The 20,246-nt window shown below is 42.2% G+C and overlaps 1 protein-coding gene across 1 annotated transcript in view; it reads right to left on the bottom strand.

Annotated features, from left to right (window-relative positions):
* Positions 1–19,943, bottom strand: part of LOC137376918 (coiled-coil domain-containing protein 73-like) — a 34,071-nt gene extending 14,128 nt beyond the window's left edge. The window contains exons 1-4 of the mRNA XM_068045873.1: positions 19,827–19,943; positions 7,321–7,431; positions 1,387–1,524; positions 72–285 (exon numbers count right to left, since the gene is read on the bottom strand). Of these exons, the coding sequence (XP_067901974.1) occupies positions 72–285; positions 1,387–1,524; positions 7,321–7,431; positions 19,827–19,943 (580 nt within the window). The remainder of the gene's footprint in view (positions 1–71; positions 286–1,386; positions 1,525–7,320; positions 7,432–19,826) is intronic.
* Positions 19,944–20,246: the final 303 nt, after the last annotated feature.

Genomic DNA, 20,246 nt, shown 5'->3' with positions numbered 1-20,246 from the left:
CTGCTTTCAGAAATGAGTATACGCAGAATAATTTGGAAATTCCTGGTGTTATTTCTATGTTTAAGATGTACCTATATTATCTGTATTGACCATTCCATCCTCACTGTGGTTGCTGATCTCTTGATTTTTGTAGTTTCTCTCACTGGACTCTTTCATTTCCTCTTCGATGGTATTGTGAATTCCTGCTTGCTTGACCTCATTGTTACTAAACATTAAGGCCTCACTCACACTGGTCTGTAGTCCTGTTGTTTCCTGTACTGTATGTTCAAAATGTTCTGAGTTATTCTAGTAGGGAAAAATAGTGAACAAGCAGATTTTAGCAGGTTTATTTACTTGAAACAAAACTTCAGTGTTTCCAATTTATAATCTAACTTAAAATGAAACATTTCTATTTTTACATATGTTAGCACTCTCGCCTTGGAGTCAGAGGTTGTGGGTTTAGAAAGAAAGAACAAACTTGTATTCCTACAGCGGCTTTCATGCCCCATAGCGCTTTACAGCCAATGAAGTACTTCTGAAATAGAGTCACTGTAGGAAACACGGCAGCCAATTTTTGTACAGCGAGGTTCCACAAATATTAATGTGATAAATCACCAAATCATCTGTTTTAAAGATATTGGTTGAGGGATAAATATTGGCCAGGACACCAGGAGAACTCGAGACTAAAAAACATAACAAAAACAGAAAATGCTGGAAATACTCAGGTCAGGCAGCATCTGTGGAAAGAAAAGCAGAGTTAATGTTACAACAGTGACTATACTTTAAAAGTACTTCACTGACTGTAAAGCGATTTGGGACATTGTGAGGTCATGAAAGGGGCTATCCAAATGCAAGCTCTTTCTAGCTAACATTTTTATTCTATTGAATCTTAATTCAATGTCATCTGGATCTTTCTTTGCTGCCTTAATTTCTCTCTTCTATTCATCTCTCCATGATTCACTTCCATTTTTCTTTCTTTATCAGTATTCACAACCTTGAATTTGCTAAATTAATTTTGAATAATTTTGATGTCTGGCATCGTCAATACAGTTTTGCATTATAAAGCACAATAATATTTATGCCAACAATATATAGAGGGTAGATAAAAGTCCTCAGCTAATAATGTCCTGTGTTCTTCTTTGTTTATTCTTCAAGTAAATAATTTAAGAACTTGTCTGCCTTCTACAATAGTACTACAATAGACGAACCAAAAGACCATGCAAATTCCAAGTCAAATAATCATTACCTACCTTCTTATGTATTTATAGTATTCCGTTTACATCACAGTAAAACTTTTAAGTTGTTACAACTATTTACAGGCCAACATAAGATATTATATGAAAATCTACTGTTCCTTTAAAAGCCACAAGCTCTTGTTCTGGAGGCTTTGAACTAAAAAAAACTTGCCTGCGATATCTGTATTTGTTCTTGTTGTACATCTTGAGCAGATAGCTTACTGTGGATCTCTTGCCACTCTGCATAAGCCTCCTTAAATGCTTCTAACTCAGATCTGATTAGATGATTTTCTTCATTTAATCGAGCCTCCTGCAAACAAGAATCACAGATTTCTACTCTACTGATGTAGTGAAACATGCATGTATGAAAGGTTTGATTTCTTCAATTTGGGCCTGAAGTAAAGTCAGTACTCACAGAAAACAATGTGCTTCAATCATAGCTATAGTTGGGGGTATCAGACAGCAACATTTAAGTATATTCCCATAAGTTAAGGGAGATGGCTAGTCAAAGCATTCCTCCATATCTGATAGGGGCAGGTTCAAGAGCAGCGCTGTTACGACATGAGATTAAATCATTTTGCCTGAACTCTCAGCTAAGGAATGCTACATGTACATGGAGATTTAACTTACTAAAAATGGGGAGGCACAAAACTCACCTCTGTGTTGCATATGCATGCCGTGTAAAATTATCTTGATTACCACAATAACATAATTTGTGTATCACACTTTTGTGATGAAGGCAGCAACTATATTATTGTTTTGACGAAATATATGAATGATAATATAAATTGTTCAACTTGTTCCATGATGTTTTTTAGTAATGTGCCTGAAGTTATCCTCTTAAGATTGTATTAATGTTATCATTTATTGTTGACACAACCAACTAAGTTGACACATAACACTGTATTTAAAATAGGGACGATAACCTCTGTTAACTATTTAAAGACTATACTAACCCTTTAAAAAATGAAATATATATAACAATGTATTTCATCATAAAATATTTATTATGAGCTACACCTTTTGTTAAATGTTCAATGGTGGTCAGTTTTCAGTTTACTGAAAAACTATCCCAGACAAGTTACAAAAATAGAAATGTTGTCTTGATTATACTTCATTTTTTTATGATTAAAATGGAGACTGTAATTTTTTCAACTTTAAAATGTAATGCCAGCACTGTTCCTCCAAGAAAATAGTACAAGTATTTATTAATCAAGAATATAAAAGGTTTCTTTATTGAGCAGTCTGCCATGATATTCAATGGCATCATCCAAAAACATTATGTCAGAATCCACATGTACGCTACTGACACCCAGCTCTACCTCAGCACCACCTCTCTCTCGACTCCTCCACTGTCTCTAATTTGTTTCACTCCTTGTCTGATATCCAGCACTGGATGAGGAGAAATTTCCTCCAACTTAATATCGGGAAGAACAAAGCCATTGGCCAGAATTTTACCAGGCCTTTGGCGACGGGCTGGGAGGCGGGAAATCTGGCAAAATGGCACAGGAAGGCATTGGGGAGAGGCCCGATGTCTTCCTATTGCCATGCCATTTTGCCAGTGGTGGGAAAGGTGGCAGATTGGCTGCCCGCCAGGACCCCAATTGTGCTACTTAAGTGGCCAATTAAGGCCCTGTTCCCGCCTCTGCGTTTGGGGAGGGGGGGGGGGGGGGGCTCCACCCCGTGGGGAGCCCACCCAGCGAAACCTGGCAGCCTCTTGAACTCTGGGGGATTGTGGGGGTGTCCCTCCTCTAGGGACACTCCATGGCCCACGATGGGGCACACTGGTGGCAATGGCTGCCCTTGCAGCAAAGATGCTGCCTGCCCTCAGCAACCACCCTACTCACCCCCCCCAAACCCCGACCCCGATCACTGGGGCCTGCTAGCCTGGTCCTGGCTATCCCCAATCCCACTTACCTCTCTGCGAGGGCACCTTGGCCATTGAGGTGCCCTCTCCTCGCAGTTGCAGCCTCAGCACTGGCCACCACTAGCAGTGGCGCTGCTGAGTTGCCAGCCCACTGGGCCACTTACTTGTTCACCGCCGGTAATATGCTTCCCATGTCCCGTCGCCAGCCCAAGCGGGGCTGCCTCCCGCTTTCAGCCCTGGCGGCAGGACTTTAGCCATCCCTGTGAAATTCCAGCCATTGTTATCTGTCCCCACCACAAACTCCGTTCCCTGGCCACCTTCCCATTCCTCTCCTTAGCAACCTAATTGTTCACAAACTTGGTGTCATATTTGATCCTGAGATCATCCTCCGACCACATATTTGCTCCATTACTAAGACCACCTACTTCCACCTCCGTAACAATGACCTCAGCTCATCTGCTGCTGAAACCCTCATCTGTGCCTTTGCTACCACTAGACTTGATTATTCCAACACTTTCCTGACCGGCCTCCTATCTTCCACCCTTCATAAACCTGAGCTCATCCAAAACTCTGCTGCCTTATCCTGACTCACACCAAGTTAGGTTTGCCCAACAACCCTGTGCTCACTGACCTACATTGGACCCCGGTCAGGCAATGCCTCAGTTTTAAAATTCTCATGCTTGTTTTCAAATCACACCATGGCCACACTCCTCCCCACCTCCAGCCCTACAAACCCTCAGAGACCTCTGCGCTCCTCCAATTCTGGGCTCTAGCGCATCGGCGAATTTAATCGCTCCACGATTGGCAGCTGTACCTTCAGCTGCCTAGGCCCTTAGCTCTGGACCCCTCCATAAAACTCTGCACCTTTCTACTTCTCTCTCCTCCTTTAAGGCGATCCTTAAAACCTACCTATTTGACCAAGCTTTTGGCCTTCTGTCGTAATATCTCCTTTTGTGGTTCAATGTCAAATTTTGTTTGATAATACTCCTGTGAAGTGCCTTGGGACACTTTATGACATTAAAAGTACTACACAAAGTTGTTTTTGTTACTTAAAATACAAATTAAGTTTGCCAGGTGTCAACCAATGGGTAAACGTCTGATAGCCCTACAGTAATTTACTATAAAAGGTCCACTTTAGACACCCACAACAATGAGTGCTTGTAATATTGTATTAGAGAAATACTAAATAGGGTGAGATTTTAACTTTTACAAAACCTATTCACTTACACAGAGTTCAAGATGGGCCTTAAGAGTCTGCAATATTATCACGTGTCAAAACAGAATTTAGTCTGATATTTAATTTAATAAACCTTGAGTGATGATCCTAACTTCAAATAGAAAGTGTTCTTAAAGAAACAACAACTTGCATTTCTATAGCACCAAAATAAACATCCCTAGTGCTTGTTGTCTTTCTTTCTAACATAGCTATCCAATCTCATCTAGCTCCTTCTTTATACTCCCTCCAAGGTAAGGGTGGATCTCCCACCAGATGACACAAAGATAGCGAAGAGGATAGCTGTAGGCTGCAGGAAGATATTGATGGTCTGGTCAGATGGGCAGAAAAGTGGAAAATGGAATTCAACTTGGAGAAGTGTGAGGTGATGCATTTGGGGAGGTCAAACAAGGCAAATGGGAAAATACTGAAAAGTGTAGAGGAAGTGAGGGATCTTGGAGTGAATGTCCACAGATCCCTGAAGGTAGCAGGACAGGTCGATAAGATGGTTAAGAAGGCATATGGAATCCTTTCCTTTATTAGCCGAGGTATAGAATATAAGAGCAGGGAATTTGTGCTGTAACTGTATAACTCATTGATTAGGCTACAACTTGAATACTGTGTGCAGTTCTGGTCACCTCATTACAGAAAGGATGTACTTGCACTAGAGAGGGTACACAGGAGATTTACGAGGATGTTGGCAGGACTGAAAAAATGCAGCTATGAGGAAAGATTGGATAGACTGGGGTTGTTCTCCTTGAAACAGAGAAGGCTGAGGGGAGATCTGATTGAAATGTACAACATTTTGAGAGGCCTGGATACAGTGGAGGTGAAGGGTCTATTCACCTTAGCAGAGAGGTCAATGACGAGGGGGCATAGATTTAAAGTAGAAAAACTAGAGGGGAGATGAGGAAAAACCTTTTCACCCAGAGGGTGGTGGGGGTCTGGAAATCACTGCCTGAAAGGGTAGTTGAGGCAGAAACCCTGAACTCGTTCAAAAGGAGTCTGGATATGCACCTCAAGTGCCGTAATCTGCAGGGCTACGGACCAAATGCTGGAAGGTGGAATTAGAATAGGTGGATCATTTTTCGGCTGACACAGACACGATGGGCCAAGTGGCCTCTTTCTGTGCCTTAAACTTTCTATGATTCTACTCCCACACATTCTCAAGCTGGGGGAGGATCAGTACTTTGTATCACACCCTGGGATTGGGCTCTGTCTCTACATCCCAAGGTCCCATTTGTCTTGTTTCTACCATTGCACATTTGCTGACAGTATTTTCGACTAAAGCCCCTCAATTGTATTGTTTATTGTCCCACACACTATTCCCATTTATTTTCTACTCCAACAATACTTCGTCTGTTGTCTGTGCTTATGGTGTTGCCCAGTCCCCAAGTTTCTGTACGTATGATCTGAATGCAAATAAATGCTATAGTAATTTTAATCTGCTACCAGAGTGTAATATATCTTTGCAAAATGGATAGGAGATGTAACAGAAACACTAAGTAAATTCCACTGCATGTGATGCTGCAAAATAGACGTAGTGTTAACAGTAATCATGCCTGGCGAGTAAAGAAGGCGGGTATAAAAGTTTTAGTAGCAGAGGTTATGAGCTGGGATAGGAGCAGGCAAAGTTGATGAGACAGAATTAAATGGTCTTGGTGGTGGATAGGATGTGTGGTTTAAAGTTCAGCTCAGAGCTGAACAGGATGCCAAGGTTGAAAACTGTCTAGTTCACCCTAAAAATGTGGCCAAGGAGAGGGGCATGGGAATAAAATTTGTATCAGAGGCCTAAGATGATAGCTGTGATCTTCCTGGTGTTGAACTGCAGGAAATTGTGACTCATCCTGGACATAGAAAAAGTTGTGGCTCATCTCAGACAAGCGGTCTGAAGCTTGGAGTCAGTAGAAGGGTCAAGAGAAATGGCGAAGAGGCAGAGATGGGCATTATCAGATTATGTGTGGATGCTGTTGATGTCACAGAGAAGCAGCATAAAGCGAAAGAGAAGGGTCTGAGGATAAACCTCAGAGGGAAGAGAAGATATTGTTGAAGGTGCACTGACTGCATTCAAATAGGTAGGAATTGAACCATGCGAGAGCACAAAGCTGTGAAGCGACAATGTGTTCAAGGACCTTGTGGGGAATGGGGGGGGGGGGCTGCGAAGGGAAACTGATGATGGGTCTGTAATTGGAGAAGGTCAAGGTTTATTTTTGACAAGGGATGGATGATAATAGCTTTAAAGGAAAAGGGCCATGACTGATGATGTCAGCATGGGAATCAGGGAGGGGAATTGAGTGGTCATAAATTCACTGGGGAGGAGCATGAAGGAATAAGTTGTGTATCTCGAGCACAAGGTGAGCTTGAAAAGCACATGGGAGAGATAGCAGAAAACTACAAGAAGATAGTGTGGGAGACTTGAGAACAAAGTAGTGGAGGCAAGTGCATGGCTGGTCTCTATCTTTGAGACGAAGATGTTCTTGAGCTCCACACAGTTGATGTTTGAGGTGAGGGTGGAGGGGTTTAAAAGAACAATTGGCTGTAATAAAAAAAATGTCAGCCTGGGGATGTTCTTGTTATCCAGTATGATCTTGGACTAACAGGCAGGTTTAGCTGAGGGGACTGACGTACAGTAATGCTTGGCACAAATGAACCAGATCTCATGATACAAGACTAAAACAGTGTACACCAAATACATTGAAGATTGCTCCCTTCTATCTTGGTGGAGCAAAGTTGGAGTGGAGGCAGCAATGAGGTGGGAGACGGTGATTGATTTAATGGGAACAAGGGCACCAAAGTCATCCTTCAATAATCTGTATCTATATTACTGTGATGGGACATTGGTATAAGTTCTTTGACACTGTAAATAGCTATATGCAGCAGAACAGCAGGGATCTCTAACATTTTTTTTCTAAGATGCCTATATTATTGTGTTTTTACATTTTTGTTTTTATAACTAATTGAACTGCTATCTAAAAGAAATGTATAAAACCTACATACAAAGGTTGTATTATTTTAATTCCCGTTACCTCCTTTTTCCATTGAGCTGTAGACTTTTCATTTTTCCTCTCGAGAATCTGAAATTTATCTTCATTTTCTTTTGTCTTCTCCCGGAGTAGCTCATTATCTCTTTCCAGAATCTGCCATAAAATTAATTGCCCCAGAAAATTAATATGACATTCTTAGCTTTATGTGATCTCCCTCTACTACATCGTTCTTGAATGTTGCTTCTAATAGATTCGTGCTCCAATAAAGATCAGTGTTGATTTGCCATGTTGCCAATGAATTTCATACTGAATTTAAGAAATGTACATCTGACTCGCCTCATAGAAACCTGGAGGAGTACATGGAGGGAAAAAAGATGGCCTTTTCATAAAACCAATGCCAGTAATAGGTATAATAAACATATCTGCTGTAACTTTCTGTCTCAGTGCACAACTTCTAATATGTTAGGCTAAGCAATATAAAATGCTGAGCTGAGTGATACGAGATGGACTTTGGCCTAATCTAATATACTGTGAGCAAAAACATTAAAAGTTGAATGAAAACTGCCCATCTTTCAAATGAAAAGTCTAAAAAATACTATAAGCACTATAATTTTGCATAGTTCCTCTGTGGTTAAGCAGTTATTTAGCAGGAGAAACTGTGCATTTATGTGCTACTATATTTTGTACGAATTCACACCAGACATATTTTTGTCAATCGGTCAAGTGAGCAATTTTAAATTATTTTGATTAATGGTATGGACAATTGTTTAAAAGCCCATTTCAATTTATTTAAAGTATTCATTAAAATTACAAATGTTGTTACTCATCCACCACACTATCTTGTCCACCCAATTCAGGAAATGCTACTCTCTTGCTTGAAAAGTAAATCCTATATATTAGACAATTTCATACACTCTCTCATGTGTTTTCCACATAGACCATAGAATTTTTGTGTATTTAGAAAACTGGCTTATTACTGTTCACTTGGTGTCATATTCAGGGGTTCTCCCTGTGCCATTCCAGGCAACAAACATGAAGATAAGAACATAAGAAATAGGAGGAGTAGACCATCTGTCCCCTCGAGCCTGCTCCACCATTCAATACGATCATGGCCGATCTTCTGCCTCAACTCCATTTTCCTGCCCACTCCCCTATCCCTTGATTCCCAGAGAAACCAAAAAACCTGCCTATCTCAGCCTTAAATATCTTCAACAATGGAGCATCAACAACCCTCTGGGAAAGACAATTCCAAAGATTTACATTCCTCTGAGTGAAGTTCTTAAATCAGCCTACTTAGTCTGACCTGCCACCATTACTCCCACAGGGACAACTGGTTTGGGACTTGACCAGACGTTTTGAAATCTCAATGGCTTTGTAGTTGTTGAAATGAAGCAAAGAGAACCAGATGTTTTCAATGTGACAAACTTGATGATGAACAAAGTCATTGCTTGAAAGGGAATGCACTTTAGCCTGTGGATAAAGTTAGGCTCTCCAGTCAATCTATTCGTCACACTGGAGGGTTGGCAGCAATCTTCCTCCGCACCGTATTGAAGCAGAATCCATGAAGAAAGTTGAAGGAACTGGGGGCCAGTATGCATTTTAACCTGTGCTGTGGTATTTTCCCCACTCCCTTCTCTTTCTTCAGGTACAATCTATGAAATCCTTGAATAGATGGGTTATCTCATCTAGCCTTGCAGCTAGTCTTTTTCAAATCTGAAAAAAACATAAGCCATATGTTGGTGCTTTTCTCATTATGTTTTACAATATCTTGTATATAAAATTCATAAAGAAAAATGATCTAATGTCAATATTGTGCCAACATATATTTAAGTGCTGTGTACATAACATTTATTCAAGTGATAACAAACTACCTCAAAGTGATAAAATGACAATATTTTACTTACTTTCAATATTTTTCTGGTTGCCACAGCAACAAATACTTATTCTTCCTCCTATGTCTTCAGTGCCTTTTCCTCCTCCAGTCTTTGAAACCCAATTCATATGTAGGATGAATCCTTAAACATGGAGGCCACTCATCCATCTGGGTAGAGCCATAACTGCTTCTGAAATGCTCAGTCTGATTTGGCACTCATTCCTCATGGAAGCCTGATTGCATTACACTAGATATGTGTGGCACCCTGCCCAGTGCCAGTGGCAAAAGCACAGTAATGTTTTCCATGTACACGTTATGCATCCAGTCAGTGTACATTCCAAAGGATGCATTAATATAATGAGATGTAAAATAAATCTTTAACACATCACTTAGTGCCCAAAAATGTGTTTGCCGACCCTCCAATTTCAAGTACGGCAATTAGCATAAATATCAACTCTTGCCAGACTGGGTGGCATTAATCTTAATTTAGTACCTCAGTTTGGGCGGAGTTCTGCAAAAAAAATCCAATTAAATATGGCATGATACAATTTAAGAAATTTTGGGATAGATTTTGATCTTCACTACCCGGGTGGTAATCTAGCTGAACAGATCACCAGCCTATTATAGAACCCATCTGATTTTCATGAATGAAAACCTGGCAGGTTATATAACAGACAGACAATCCAGATTACAGCCCAGGCAGTAAAGATCAAAATACATTCCAATGTTTCACCAGAATCAGTCCTTCTCCTGCCCCATCACCCTCAGGAGGTGCTTTGTTATGCCCTAGCCAATATTTATCCCTCAAACATCATCACAGAAAATGGAAAATGCAGCAAAACTCAGCAGGCCTGGTAGCATCAGTTAACTTTTAATGTTAACAGTTAATGTTTCAGGTCAATGACTTTTCATCAGAACTGGAAAAAGTTAGAGATGTAACAGGTTAAAAGTGAGTACAGAGGCAGGAAAAGGAGGGGAGGAGAGGAAAAAATAAAAGGTCTGTGATAGAATGGAAGGCAGGAAAAGTTAAATGGCAAAAGGGATGATGGTGCAAGACAAAAGGATGATGGCAATGAAACAGGAAAAAGAAGTAAAAGATGGGTCCGGAGGAGGAATAAATAGGAAAAGCAAAATCATCACCAACAGCTGCCATCCAAACAAATTGGGGCAGAGGTTATGATTTGAAAATGTTGAACTCAATGTTGAGTCCAGAAGTCTGTAAAATGCCAAATCAAAAGATGGTCATTTATGTCAATGCTCTTTAGTGGTACCTTGCTGGATACGAATTGGCTGTAAAGAGCTTTCGGAGATGCTGAGGACATGAAGGGTTCTATATAAATACAAGTTCTCTTTTTATTACCAGGCACAACCAATTAAAATTTAGCTCCATATTAAGGCCATAAGGCAATAGAATAAAAACTTAACATGCTGCAAATGCACAGCAGAACAGACCCATCAACATATAAAGGGGAAAGAGAAGTTAATGTTTAAGGGATAGGTTCTTCATCAGAACAAATTTATGCAGTACGCAGATGTTAAGATTACTATCAAACAGACTAGCAAACCCCATGGGGAGGGTTTTTAGCCCCGGTGAGGATGAGCATGGGGCCAGTGGACGGCTTGCCAGTTTCCCGACACCATCCCACCCCAGGGCCAATCTCCTAGAGGTGGGATGGGTGGGGGGGGGCCAACAGGGCTACCTGCCCGCAAGTGCCGGGTAGCCAATTGAGCTTATTAAAGGCCTTTTGAGGCCTATTGTCAGAGGCTGACTGGAATTTTCTAATTGCCCTCCTGGTCCGAGGTGGCATCGGGAAACAGTGTAGCTGCCAGAAGGCAGCCTCTGGGCAGCAGACCAAGGTGGGGGGCAGGGGCAGTGCTCCAGGCATGCTTTGAGGCCCTCTCCACCTGTCTGGCTCCCCTCTCCACAATGGTGGCCAGACTGCTAAGGGCATTTTTTATTTTAAAGTTAAAAGAAGTTGAAGAGTGGGCGCCTACATCTTGGGGTGCTCTCTCTCTCTCACTTACCCGAAAAGGCAACCATCCTGCTGCTTCTTCAGTGCTGGAGGGCTCTTCAACAGCTTGCCAACAGTGTTTAATTCAGCGAAAATCACAGCAGGTGACTGTTCCGATACAGTGCATGCTTCTGATCCCCATCTGACCCTGATGTTGGGTCCTGAAGCCCACGGGGGAAATCCTGCTCCATATCTCTTTTCAAAATAATGTTTTGCTTCAATGAGCTGATTTTGTGTTTTCTAAAGCCTTAGGAGATGCTTTCTAATGAAGAAAAGCTCCAAGATGAACTACTGAAGTTAATTCCTACTTCTTGTTAACTTTTTTATAACTCTTTCACAGAAAGATTATACTTTGTAGACATTTATATAAATCAAATGGATTGTTAAACTTTGATGGATGGATTCTCCCGTTGCTTCAACGGATGAGTGTTCAGCAAGTCGCCGTCTAGGTTGATGTCACCTCACATGTGCTGTTAAACCAAATCTTGATTTACAGATCTGACTGCAGATATTACATATGAAATCACTGTTGGAGGGGTGGGTGAAGGCACTGGCTTTGCGACGTGCTCACTTATCCCATAGGGACCTGACTCTGTTCTTCTCAAATGTTGAGATTGCTTGATGACAGAGACTTCTCCATTTGGATCTGCCATGGTTGTTTTTTTCCCCCCATGTAGTGGGGTCCAACTTACAAGCTCTGAGATTGGCTTTGAGAATGTCTTTGTATCTAAGTTTGGGGCGTCCGATGTTGTGAGTCCCTGTGCTCAGCTGGCCATAGAATACTACCTTTGGTATGTCGGAATTCTCTGTGCAAACCGCACAGCTGACCTAGAGAAGTTGAGCTGATGAGCATGCGCACGATACAAGGTATATGCCACCTTGCAACTACGTCGGTGTTAGGGATTTTGTCCTGCCACTTGATGTTGCAGACACCTTAAGCAGCGAAGGTGGAATCCATCTAGTTGCTTTATGTGACGCCAGTAGTTGTCCATGCCGCATAGCCATAGAGAAGTGAAGTGAGAACCACTGTCTGGTAAACTTTGATCTTAGTTTAAAGACCGACTCTATGCTCTCTCCAGTTGAGTTGAGGGGCAACCTCTTCAATCTGCAAATGCTCAAGATGCACTCAAAGAACAGTCACTATAACAAGAATAGTTACTACAATTACTATGTCTCATAGCACATACTCCTGAGGACATCCAGCTGCTTATTGACCGCTTTGTCCAAGTCTCAGACTGATTTGGCCTTACAATATATCTGAAAGAGATTGAGATTGTGTACCAAGCTGCCCCTGGCCACAAATTCCAAGACCGTCGCCACCCACAGCCACTGCCACCCAGCCCAACCCCACCCCCACCCCCTTCCCCACCTCAGTTAAACTATTGCAGGAGTGGAAAAAGCCAAAAATCTGAATCTAACTTTCAGCCTTGTACATTCTTTATTTATACCAATCAGAAAACTGGCCAGCTGCTCATTCCTAATTAACAAGTATTACATTGTGGCTGACAGAAAGTCCAACTAAATTATCTCAATAATTAACATATAAATCTTCTATTTTGGAGTTTTCGATAAGGCTGCTTTCCCAATTGATAAGGCTGTTCCTGCTTCATAAGCTAAAGGAAAGTTTAGCCTTGTCTTCAATGGCAGTTTTGATCATTGTCCTGTTATGATTTAAGAGTTATTCATAATTGCCTACTTAAATGCACGTATGAAACAATTGTCTCATACATTTATCTCTAAGAATGTTATTTATCTCACTTTTACACAGACAAAATCTTCCCGACAGCTGCTTGACGAAAGGGAGGAAAAAATGATCTTGGGAAATGATTCCCAATTTAACACTTCAATGTTTAATATAATTTTCAAATATTACATAATTCATAAATTAATATTAAAATAAGTAACATTATAATTTGTGTACTTTCCTACATTAATAGAATAGATGACTAGCCAGTTCTAAGCAGAACCCAACAGGACACTTGGTTCAACAATCCAAATTGTGCTTCCACAGCATTTACCTGGTCTAATCAGTATATTAATATTTGTTTTTATTCATTCATGGGATGTGGGTGTCGCTGGCTAGGCCAGCATTTATTGTTCATCCCTAATTCTCCTTGAACTGAGTGGCCATTTCAGAGGGCATTTTTAAAGAGTCAACCACATTGCTGCGGATCTAGAGTCACATGTAGGCCAGACCAGGTAAGGATGGCAGATTTCCTTCCCTAAAGGACATTAGTGAACCAGATGGGTTTTTACAACAATCGACAATGGCTTCATGGTCACACTAGACTAGCTTTTTAATTCCAGATTTATTAATTGAATTCAAATTTCACCATCTGCCGTGGTGGGATTCGAACCCATGTCTCCAGAGCATTAGCCTGGGCCTCTGGGCTACCAATCCAGTGACATTTCCACTATGCCACTGCCTCCCCATATTTGATCAATATGTTCTCGATGCAACTAGAAATGAGGCATTATTGCTGGATCTGATGCTGGGAAATGAGCTGGGCTATGTGGACCAAGTGTCTGTGCGGAAGCAATTGGGTAAGAGTGACCATCGTATCATAAGGTTTAGACTTGTAATGCAGAAAAGCAAGGAACGATATAAGGTAGAACGGCTAGATTAGAAGAGGGCTAATTTCAATGCGATGAGAAGGGATCTAGCCAGGGTAAAATGGAACCAAAGATAAACAGGAAAAACTGTAAAGGAACAATGGGTTATCTTAGAGGAAAAGATGTTTCAGGATTGGCTAGGAACATTCCAACAAGGGCAAAAGTTAGGGGAACCAAAAACAAAGCACCTTGGTTGATGAAACAAAAGAAAAGGGTGTACGATGCATGTTAGGTGAATTCTTCAAGTGAGAACCAGGCCAAATACAACAAGTTGAGCTGGGAGGTGAACAGGAAAATAAGACTGGCAAAAAGAGAATATGAGAACAGAATGGCAGTCAACATAACAGGGAACCTAAAGATCTTCTACCAGCATGCAAATAGTAAGTGGGTATTAAGAGATTGAGCAGGGCATATTAGGGACAAAGGGGGTAATATATGCTTAGAGGTGAAGGACAAGGCTAAAATACTTAATGAGTACTTTGTATCAGTGTTTAAGGAAGAGGAATCTGACAAAATATCAATAGAAGTGGAGAGAGCAGAGGCAATAGATAGTGTAAAAATTGAGAAAGGAGTTCTGGAAAGGCTGGAAAGGGTAGATAAGATGGTTTGCATCCCAGGTTGTTAAAGGAAATGGGGATGGAGATAGTGGAAGGGTTTGCCATAACCTTCAAATCTGACCTAGATATGGCAAAGGTATCAGAGCATTAGAGAGTGGCAAATGTGACAAGAAAGGGTGTAAGGACAGTCCTAGCAACAACAGGCCAGTTAGTTTAACATCAGTGGTGGGTAAGGTTTTAGAAACAATAATCAGGGAAAAAAATCAGCAGGCACTTGGAGAGGTTTGAATTGATTATGGATAGTCAGCACGCACTTCCAAAAGGCTTGATTAATCTAAGTGAATTTTTTGAAGTAACAGAGAAGGCTGATGAAGGAAATGCAGTGGATGTGGTCTATAAGGATTTTAGGAAAACGTTTGACAAAGTACCACATAAAAGGCTGTTTAACAAAATTGAGGCTCATGGGATATGAGGGTCAGTGTCTAATTGGATAAAAAAAAAATTAGCTTAAGGACAGAAAACAGTGAGACGTGGTAAATGGTTATTTTTCAAACTGGAGAATGGTAGACAGTGCTGTTCCCCAAGAGTCAGTGCTGGGACCACTGCCTTTTTTGCTATATATAAATGATTGGATCTTGGAATACAGAGTAGAATTTCAAAATTGGCCAATGATACCAAACTTTGAGGGGTGACAAACAGTGAGGATGATATGAACTGCCTGCAACAGGACACAGATGGACTAGCAGAATGGGCAGACAAGTGGCAAATGGAATTTAATACAGACAAGTGTGTGCTGATGTATTTTAGTAGAAGGGGTAGGGAGAGGCAATATAGACTTAATGGTGCAGTCTAAAGAGTTTGCAGGAACAAAGGGACCTGGGAGTGCATGTGCATCGATCTTTGAAGATGGAAGGACATATTGAGAGTGGTTAGTAACGCATATGGGATCTTGGATGTTATGTCTTCTGATTCCCATAAGTTAGAAATAATCACACTTTAGACTTGAAAAGGCTGGAGCTCTTTGTTTATTTCATTCAGCTTCCATGCTGCCTGGTAAGAACTGCCTGTAGACTGGTGTAGTGTTATGTGTCACGTGACTCTCCAGTGCAGCTATGAATGTGGCCCCCTGGAACACTTATTTATAACAATTAGTTTCTAGGTAATTAGTTCCTAGCTGTTGCCAAATTATACAACAATATATAACATTGGGCTTCATAAATCGAAGCATTCAGTACAAAAGCAGGGAAGTTATGCTGAATCTTTATAAAGTTCTGGTTAGGCGACAACTAGAGTATTGCATCCAGTTCTAGTCACATACTTTAGGAAGGATGCGAGGGTCTTTGAAAGGGTGCAGAGGAGATTTACCAGAATGGTTCCAGGGATGGGGGATTTTTGTTACAAGGTTAGGTTGGAACAGCTGGGGGTGTTCTCCTCTGAGGAAAGGAGATTGAGGGGAGATTTGATAGAATTGTACAAGATTATGACAAGATTAGACAAGGAAAAACTGTTCCCAGTAATTGACTAGGGACACAGATTGAAGGTTTGGACAAGCGATGCAGGGGGAATGTGAAGAACTTTTTTACATAGCGAGTGGTAATGACCTGAAACTTGCCGCCTATGAGGGTGGTGGAAACAGAGACAATCAATCAATGATTTCAAAAGGAAATTGGATGGCCACTTGAAGGAAATAAAACTTGCAGGGTTATGGGGACTGAGTGGGGGAGTGGGACTGACTGGATTGCTCCGTGAAGAGCTGGTATGGACACGATGGGCTGAATGGCCTCCTTCTGTGCCGTAAATGAGTCTGTGACTCTAATCTCACTAATAGGAATATCAGTGCCTGAGTAAAGAAGGAAGTTTAGTTACAACAACTTAATGAATAGTCTCACATTCAGTACCACAAAAATGGTTCCGCCTTCAGAATGCAAATTCACAAATGGAGCTCAGCTGATATCTGTGCATCATGGTCTGGTAGGTTAGTTCCTAGAGAAGTCCAAGACTGGAAGGCTAAAAATGTTCACTCTGACTTTGGCTCGAACAGAGAATTCTTGCAACTGATGAAGAGACCCTGGACTTGATGAAAGGGTAGAAATTGCTAACTATGGTATATGGTTGAGAAATTGAGATGAACACACAGATGCTACAGCAGTAGACCAGCACCTTGTCTACACTCTGGGACAAATGAAAGCTTAAGGCTGATTGTTAATTGATTGCATATTGGTGATTCCTTGTCTTCTGATGTGAACAAAAACAGAAGTACCATTGAGACTGATTGTGACTCACAATCACACAGAATGATTAAATGATGCAAAATAGAGGGGCTATTCTGAGCCTCTGTTAAATGAACAGTGATCCAGGTTAGAATGAAATCTCCAATTTGCTTTAGGACCTCAAAGTGTAAGGAATTCCTTCTTTTCCTGGCCTTATCAAATTGCTCACTTCAGGTGCCTAGTTTGCCACTTGGTGGTCTAAATAAATCGTTCTTATAAATCTGTGGAGTATTTTGGATAGGAAATTGGCTGAGTGACAGAAAACAAAGAGTAGTGGTTAATGGATGTTTTTCAGGCTGGAGAAAGGTTTGAAGTGGAGTTCCCCAGGAATCAGTGTTGGGACCCTTGCTTTTCCTGATATATATTAATGATCTAGACCTTGGTGTACAGGGCACAATTTCAAAGTTTGCAGGTGATATGAAACTTGGAAGCATTGTGAACTGTGAGGATAGTGTGGAACTTCAAAAGAACACAGACAAGTTGGTGGAATGGGCAGACAGGTGGCAGATGAAGTTCAATGCAGAGAAATGTGAAGTGATTCATTTTGGTAGGCAGAACATGGACAGACAATATAGCATACATAAATGATTTGGAGGAAAGTATAGGAGGTCTGATTAGCAAGTTTGCAGACGACACTAAGATTGGTGGAGTAGCAGATAGTGAAGGGGACTGTCAGAGAATACAGCAGAATATAGATAGACTGGAGAGTTGGGCAGAGAAATGGCAGATGGAGTTCAATCAGGGCAAATGCGAGGTGATGCATTTTGGAAGATCCAATTCAAGAGTGAAGTATACAGTAAATGGAAAAGTCCTGGGGAAAATTGATGTACAGAGAGATTTGGGTGTTCAGGTCCATTGTTCCCTGAAGGTGGCAACGCAGGTCAATAGAGTGGTCAAGAAGGCATACGGCATGCTTTCCTTCATCGGACGGGGTATTGAGTACAACAGTTGGCAGGTCATGTTACAGTTGTATAGGACTTTGGTTTGGCCACATTTGGAATACTGCGTGCAGTTCTGGTCGCCACATTACCAAAAGGATGTGGATGCTTTGGAGAGGGTGCAGAGGAGGTTCACCAGGATGTTGCCTGGTATGGAGGGCGCTAGCTATGAAGAGAGGTTGAGTAGATTAGGATTATTTTCATTAGAAAGACGGAGATTGAGGTGTACAAAATCATGAGAGGTATAGACAGGGTGGAAAGCAAGAAGCTTTTTCCCAGAGTGGGGGTTTCAATTACAAGGGGACATGAGTTCAAAGTGAAAGGGGAAAAGTTTAGGGGGGATATGCGTGGAAAGTTCTTTACGCAGAGGGTGGTGGGTGCATGGAACGCATTGCCAGCGGAGGTGGTAGGCGCGGGCACGATAGCGTCTTTTAAGATGTATCTAGACAGATACATGAATGGGCAGGAAGTAAAGAGATACAGACCCTTAGATAATAGGCGACAGGTTTAGATAGAGGATTTGGATCGGCGTAGGCTTGGAGGGCCGAAGGGCCTGTTCCTGTGCTGTAATTTTCTTTGTTCTTTGTTCTTTAATAAAGGAGATGCAGGAGCAGGGGGACCTAGGTGCATATGTGCATAAGTGATTGAAGGTGGCAGGTCAGGTTGAGAGAGCGGTTAATAATGCATACAGTGTCCTGGGCTTTATTAATAGGGGCATAGAGTACAAGAGCAAGGAACTTATGTTGAACTTGTATAAGACACTAGTTCGGCCTCAGTTGGAGTATTGCGCCCAGTTCTGGGCGCCGCACTTTAGGAAAGACATGAAGGCATTGGAGAGAGTACAGAAAAGATTCACGAGAATGGTCCAGTGATGAGGAATTTCAGTTATGAAGATAGATTGGAGAAGTTAGCGCTGCTTTCCTTCGAGAAGAGAAGACTGAGATGTGATTTGATAAAGGTATTCAAAATCATGAGTGGTCTGGACAGAGTAGATAGAGAGAAACTGTTCCCACTCGTGAAAGGATCGAGAACGAGAGGGCACAGATGTAAATTATTTGGTAAGAGAAGCAAAAGTGACATGAGTAAAAACTTTTTCAGGCAGGTTCAATTGAAGCATTCAAAAGGGGATTGGGCAGTTATATGAAAAGGATGAATGTGCAGGATTTTGGGGAGAAGGCAGGGAACTGGAACTGAGGGAATTGCTATTTCGGAGAGCCAGTGCAGACACGATGGGCCGAATGGCCTCCTTCTGCACTGTAAGGATTCTGTGATTTTTTTTCACGATATAAAGGGTGCCACATACCAAAGTTTTCTGTAGAGACTACCCCTCCAATGGGTCTCTAAAATACTAAAATCAACCAAGAGTGGAATCACTGTTCGATGATTGTGACGGCATTGCCAATAAAGTTGGATTTTTACCTATCATGCCCTGGTCATGAGTGTATTGGATCTTGTACCCCAAAGGGCTGTAGGAAGCAGCAGCCTGTTTGTAGAAAGACTTGCTCCTACAGGTTTGTTAAGGTTCTAATGAAATCTGTCGCCCAAAGAGCCCTCTGGCAGCAGAAATTCTGTCAGCAACATGTCACCTCTCAGATGCACTCACCAATCACTGTGAAGCTCTTGCCAACAAACTTGTAAAACTTGGAGTGAAGATATAAGAATCTCCAAAGACTCCAAGCTAACTAAGTTGAATGCTTATTGGAAGCATCTGGCGACAGTAGTTTCTCCAAAGCAATGATGCCGTCTTCTCCTTGGCATTCTTAATCTTAACATTCTGGAGGAAGAAGAACCTTTGCTAGTCGTCAGCACCAGGCTGGAAATTTACATGCACCCCCCCCCCCCCCACCACCATCCAGGGAGCAGGCTGGGAGGCCGTTGAGTGTAAAATCGGTCAGGATGGCAGGTGGGGTACCTTACCAGCAGCAGGGTAGGCAGCCTGCCCATCCTTAGGCCAATTGAAGCCTTTAAGTGGCCAATTAATGGCCACTTAAGAGTCTTTTCCTGCCACCGCTGATATTTTAACAGTGGGCCCTTCGCCACCTAGGGAGGCGACCCAGTAATTCCTGGCGACCTGCTTGTGGGCTGCGGGGAGGGGGGTGGGGGTGGGGGAGGGTGCCCTCCTGAACGGCCACCTCCTGATCAAGCCCCACGGAGGCTCCCCCCTCTCCCCCTCCCAGCAGTACGGGTCCCCTTCCCCACTGAAACACCTCTGTGCCCTGTTGATCGACCACCCCCACAATCTCGCCAAGGCCTGACTCGCCCCAGTGAGCCCCGACCCCACTTACCTTTTTCTCCGGCTCCATCGCTGGCTGGATCTGGTGCCTACTGCCTGCTGGCGTCTCAGCTGTGCCACTGCTCCTGGTGGCGCTGCTGGGACCGACAAGCTCTTGGAAGTGGGACATCCTGCCTCAGAGGGGCAGAAGCCACAACTGCAGGCAGTTAATTGCCTGAGCCACGCTAAATGCAGTCATGGCTTCCAGGGCTGGAGGAGGTGGGCTCACCCCTGGCTTTCCAGCAGGTTGGTAGGGCTACCGCCTCTTCGTGAAATTCCTCCCTACAAATGTAAACGGTAATCAGATGCTTCCAGAACATACACGCGAGACACTAACCTGTACAAATCTGTATTAGACATTTCACTAAATAAAAAGAGTAGAGGATAGGTGTCCTACTTGATTAAGTCTGCCAGAATTAGTTAAAAACTTGAC

Source organism: Heterodontus francisci, chromosome 14, assembly GCF_036365525.1.
Source record: "Heterodontus francisci isolate sHetFra1 chromosome 14, sHetFra1.hap1, whole genome shotgun sequence".
Classification (NCBI taxonomy): Eukaryota; Metazoa; Chordata; class Chondrichthyes; order Heterodontiformes; family Heterodontidae; genus Heterodontus; species Heterodontus francisci.
The sequence above is the reverse complement of the archived record's forward strand: the minus strand, read 5'-3'. Positions and strand labels throughout refer to the sequence as shown.